The sequence below is a fragment of the Nanorana parkeri genome, unplaced genomic scaffold, assembly GCF_000935625.1.
Source record: "Nanorana parkeri isolate BGI_ZX_2015 unplaced genomic scaffold, ASM93562v1 scaffold396, whole genome shotgun sequence".
In the NCBI taxonomy this organism is placed as follows: Eukaryota; Metazoa; Chordata; class Amphibia; order Anura; family Dicroglossidae; genus Nanorana; species Nanorana parkeri.
This window is the reverse complement of record NW_017306664.1, coordinates 1,127,173-1,133,172: the sequence shown is the minus strand read 5'-3', so window position 1 is coordinate 1,133,172 and position 6,000 is coordinate 1,127,173. Positions and strand designations below refer to the sequence as shown.

At 38.0% G+C, this 6,000-nt stretch overlaps 1 protein-coding gene across 1 annotated transcript in view; it reads left to right on the top strand.

Annotated features, from left to right (window-relative positions):
* Positions 1-6,000, top strand: part of LOC108789430 (neurexin-1) — a 706,321-nt gene that overhangs the window by 126,276 nt on the left and 574,045 nt on the right. Inside the window, exon 5 of the mRNA XM_018559452.1 lies at positions 391-774. Within this exon, the coding sequence (XP_018414954.1) occupies positions 391-774 (384 nt within the window). The remainder of the gene's footprint in view (positions 1-390; positions 775-6,000) is intronic.

The window sequence follows — 6,000 nt, the reverse complement described above, 5'->3', positions numbered from 1 at the left end:
TTTACCTAAAGCTGAACTATATATTAAGGACCCTGTGGGCCTTTAGTCTAAGGGGGACTGTAATGTGGAGGAATCCTTACCTTATTCCCTGCTCCTACTTCTTCACTGCCAGTCACTCCTCTTTTCCAGTCATGCAACCACTCCCTTGCTGACATAATTACTTAGAATGTCATTAGACTACATGGGAAGGGGGGCACCCAAAGGTTATTTCTTAAAGCTGACAGGAACTCAGCGGTAATTGGGAATCTACCTTTACCATGACAATCTGGTAACAATCATAATCTGATAAGTTACTATTTTTAGTCCACGTTTCTGTTTGTACTTTTATTATTGAGTGCAACTACCTGTACACATTTCCTAATCCTTTTATATATATATATATCTGCCTAGGTACCATATCTGTCAATACTGTACGCAATCCGTACACGTCTCCTGGTGAAAGTGAAATTCTTGACCTGGATGATGACTTGTACCTTGGGGGTTTGCCTGAAAATAAAGCCGGCTTGGTTTTCCCAACTGAAGTGTGGACAGCTCCTCTGAACTATGGATATGTTGGATGCATAAGAGACTTATTTATAGATGGCCAAAGTAAAGACATACGCCAAATGGCGGAACTTCAAGGCACAGCTGGAGTAAAGCCTTCATGTTCTAGAGAAACAGCCAAGCCTTGCATCAACAATCCATGTAAGAATAACGGAATCTGTAGAGATGGATGGAATCGATATGTCTGTGATTGTTCTGCTACTGGCTACCTCGGCCGCTCTTGTGAAAGAGGTTAGTTATTGTTTTATTATCATATTTATTATTTCAATACTACTTCTTACTGTAATGATCTAAATGTATTTAAAGCGGATGTCCAAAAAAATAAAAATCCTCTGTTTGATAGATAACACGGAAATCTTCCTTCCTCCCACAATTAAAATAGCATAATTTGCACTAGTGGTATAGGGAGACACCTTGACGTACCTGGTTTGAGGCAGGACTTTTAGTTTTAAAGTGCATGTAAACCTTACTGAATGATATTTGAATGATAGCTTTTTTATCAACAATGCTAATTTCCTGCAGTCTGTTTACAGCCACTTTGGGTCTACCCACACATATCCATGCACATGCACAAAAATAATGACTAAACATCATTCATTAGGGTAGGGTAGGTTAGGGTTTCCTAATGAGGACAACAATTGATCATGTTTATGCAATGTGCATTGGCATGCTCACCCCATGTAGTAGTTTGCATTGGGAGGGTGTGACAGGTTGACAATGCAGGATATCAATTTTGAGACTGGGACAAAACATTGTGACCTTATAACTGGAAGTGCCTACAAAAACTCATTCATGGCAGGATCGTTAGGTACTATTTGAATTAAATATACAGATTTATAAATATCTTAAAAAATCCTTTTGAAATTACATTAATATATCAAAGCTTATATAGGTTTTTAGTAATTTGTTTACAGCTACTTTAAATGTTTCAAAACACATTTGCTGTGATATATATTTATGTTTAAAGTTTACATATTATTTGAATAAATAATATAATAACGTCACATTGTAACAGAAAATTCAGTTTCATATGAAGCTTTTTTTTTTTTGTCAATAGAAAATAGTTCAAATTCTGAATATAAACCAAAAGAATGTATTCACGTCACACACTGTTAATTCTCTGACAATGCTTGTTAGGCATAACAAAAGAAATTGTAATGTTACAGGCAAAGAATACTTATTGCCACAGTTCTATACTACTGTTACTTCCTAAAAATCATCATCGTTAGTCAGGAACAAAAGCACACCATAATGGGCACACCATGTTGTCTTTCACATTTAAGAGCCAACACGAGGAAATATCTAAAATTCTATTTGTCAGCAGTAACTGCAAACAAAACACCCTGGGGGATTTTTTTATTTTTTTTTAATGATATAGTTTGTCCTGTGTTGTTTGAGGTAGCTGTACAGAATTTAATGTAACGTAATAGAAAAAAAGAACCCCATGCTCCTAGACTTGTTTTATTTTGGTTTTCTTACAGAAATAATAATTATGATGCCTGAGGTATATAAGCAGGGATCAAATGCAGACATCAAATCAAATCCATGTGCTCAAAGTGGTGATTTTTTAAAGTGCTGGGATAGTCATAATGTCCTCTGCTGTCCCTAAAGGGACTCTGTCATCCAAAACACAAAACGTGTAGAGGTGCACATACCTGTAACATCCTTTAATAACCAGCTTTTATAGCTATTATTATGATAGGCAAAGCTCAAACGCTTGTTTCTTGACATATCCAGGATAAATATTTGACACATTTATTTATTTTTAATTCTGAGATTTGCACAAAAGGCAAGGAGACTTCAGTTGTACACCTATGCTGTCCATGTTCCACTAAATTAGGTACTAAAAGGAAAAACGGTAACAGGAAAAAAAAGGATTGGATAATTATCTGCAAGTGATAATATGCAGATATAAATACTAAATGCTAATAGTAAAACATTCAGATTTAAGAGATTAAGCCAACTGACCCTGTGGCTTATGAAGGAATTCTTCATGCTCTTGCATGGCAAAATTGACAACATTTTGCATAGTTGTATTCCTCTTGTCTAGAACTGTTGGCATTTGTAGAAGTTTAATATGAAGGAATTTAAGACAGAACAGGTATTGTATGATATGAGCAAAACTACAAGAAAGCGAGGTTGTTTTATAAAGTGGGTGATTTTGGCACAAGATCCCCTATTTGATCTTTCCGCTTAACAAATCAGACTTAGAATGGCAGGCCACGATAAACAACATACCTTTTGCTTCTGATTGCAACTATAACCATGTAAGCAAAGGCTAAGCATGGTCTCTTCCTCATCCTACTCTATGCCCTCCATGCAAGAATAGGTCATGCCCCAAAAGTAACTCAGCCTGATGCTCATGTCTTCCTCCTTCCATTGCCTGTAAGCTGAAGTGCTGCCATGTCATATTGCACCACATGAACATGGAAAAGAGAAACCATACAATAGATGAGTTGCTGCAATGAGTTATCAGAAACGTGTCTGTCAGTTTTTCCTTGATGTGGTGATGCGGTCAATGATAACATCCATGACATAGGCGACTCACTCCACTTCATTGGTTAGCTCACATCTTATATTTAGTAGTGCAAAGATCTTGGGTGGCTGGGAGAGTTGACATCTAATTTAAAGTGAAGCTAAACTGAAAAAAAGTGAGTTGTTGTCTAATAGGACACATCTAGAAATGTTAATTGTGCCTAAGCTGTACTCTAAAAAATGTACCTTTTGTCTTGAATGTATCCTTAAAAATTGTGGTGCGCTTCCTGTGCATAAACACGTCTGTGCCTTTAGCCTGATATTTGCATATCTAATGTGTGAGGTCATCTAAGGCAACTGTTGCTGTGACTGTTAGTCTCACAAGAATTGTAGCGAGATTTGATGCAAGCCTCACCCTGCTACTGCTTTATTCATTCTATGGTTTTGCGTTTCCTCCACCTCTCCTTCTGCTTCTTGAGTAATGCTTCAACAGATCACCAGTCATTAGATAACCAGTCTTTAGGGGAGCAGCTCTGACATTAGCAAGCAAAGCCCTGCTTCTATACCAAGGTGGCCATCTCCGCACAGAGACACAGTGTGGAACAAGGCATGGTTGGTCAGTAATGCAGAAAGATCAGCTGCAGGGAGCCTGCCCACAATACTGGTGACTAGGCCTTTGCTCTCCACTTGCTTTTTTTGGGGGCACAGCTTCCAAAGTTCACACACTTTTTAACATATCTTCCATTCCTAAATGTGTTTGTGCAGAGAGAGTGGCTTTCTCTTCTATAACTTAATCTGTAGTGATCCTGTCTAATGGAATTCCATACTGTAGATGCTTAACCACAAATCAAGGCATGTGTGTGAAAGTGGAAGTTGATTAGGCATGCATGTCACTGACTAAACCCCTGCAATAAGTGTTGCTCACACATCATTACATAAACACTTCTCAGTCCAGGAGTAAGTACGGCCACTTTTGAGTAAGGAGGACCTGTGATGTCTCAGGACTAAGTTGAAATAAAAAAATATGTTTTGTGGCCAGCTAAGAAATGAAATGTGCATGTACCAAGCCAAAAAGCATGTAAAAACCCTGTACACATTTCTGTTCTATAAATAAGTCCAAAGTATACATACTCAACCTTCTGTGCATGCACACAAAGATCTGCCCATGTGCACTACAATTTCGCATATGGTTTCCCGGGGCTTTTTAAAAAAAAATAAGTTTTTTTTTTTACAAACTCCTTAAAAAACAGCCATGCTGTTTTATTCCTATAGGTAGACACCAAAATACCCCCACAAAACGTAGGCTGGTGTAGGTTTGAATGCTGAATGGTACATTCCATAGCAAACCAAAAAATCCAACACGTATACTATGTAACCTGATCACTAGTGCTAGTTCATAAGCATGGACTTTGATCCCCTGTGCAGGATCTGTGCATGATTGTATAAGCATAAATTCTCATACATAACGCCCAATGTCTACCTTCCCTATTTTTCTACTTATTGTTTGCTACTGCATAAGAGTTGCCTTTAAAACGTGAATACTGAATACTGTAAGGTAACATATGCAATCTTAAGTTCAGCCAAGGAGAAGGAGAAAAGTCATTTCAAGGTAAAATGAAATATACACATGGCTGAAATGGCCTGTAGTTTCCAGTAAATGTATCAATGTAGCAGAATAAAGAGCCAATTTCAGCCTGCGACTTCTATTTCATCAAGTAATATTGTTCAATTCCCAAGTGACTTGTTGTTTGCGTTTAACTCCTGGACAAGCCTAATCTTAAAGGTGGTAGGTCACAAACCAAAACTGTGTCTGTCACAGTTCATTTTTGGAATGTACGGCAGAGCAGACGCCGATACACTGGACCATTACATAAATAAATAAAAAATACAAGCAGAAAATTTTATAAGAACCAAAGCAGATTTTTTTATTATTCTCCATGCTGTGACAATTTCGACTGTGCAAATACAGTGTGGCGTCAATGTTATGCTCTGCTTTTCTTTTGTGTGTATTGGATTCTGATTTTTGATGTATGGAGATTGTTCCGCTGCTGGTCTCAGTAAAGCTGGCAGAGGGCTAAACCAAACTGTCAGCTAAATTACAAAATCATTCAATTAGGTATGCAATGTGGCAATATACAGCTACTGCATACGGTCAGAAGGGAGATAAGTGGGGAACAAAAACTTCTTGCATATTGCCATCATTTAAACAGAAGCAGACAGCATATGCTGATTTGCAAATAAACATGAGACATGCATCTCTGTAGTACAGTTGACACAACACTTCTTAAAACTCATTTCATTTCTGCCTATTCATTTTGTTTTTGTTGTTGTTTTTTTTTTTTTTTTTTTTTTTTTTTTTTAACAAATCCCATTTACAGATTCTCAAATGTGTTTCAGATGAGTGATAATCAAAAGTCTTAGGCTTTTTACAGATACTGTCTTTGCTATGCATTGTTTGTTACTGTCATGGATATAGGGGACAGGATACCATTGAGGACTCTGAAGATGTGGATTTACCTTACTCACAAGTAACCTTTGCGAGATAAAGCAGCATTGGGGAGGGTTCGTGTTCAGAGACAGGATATGCAGAAAAGGACTACCGTATTTGCCGGCGTATAAGACAAGCTTTTTATACTTAAAAACATCCCCCGATAATCGAGGGTTGTCTTATACGCGGGCTATACAATGTGAACCTTTAGTTTGTTTGGGTTAAACTGGCCCAAAACAAACTACCCTAATCTGTCAGCCCGCTGGATGTGCGGTAATACTGTATGTACGGTAGCTCCGGCTACATACAGTATACAGCGCTGAGCCAATCACGGCGAGCGATGTACACAACCTCTGCCAATCCGAGCAGGCTTTGTATTCATTAATAGAATACATCGGTCGCCGTGATTGCCTCAGTGCGGTATACTGTATGTAGCCGAAGCTACCGTACATACAGTATTACTGCACATCCAGCTGGCTGACAGATTAGTGGGT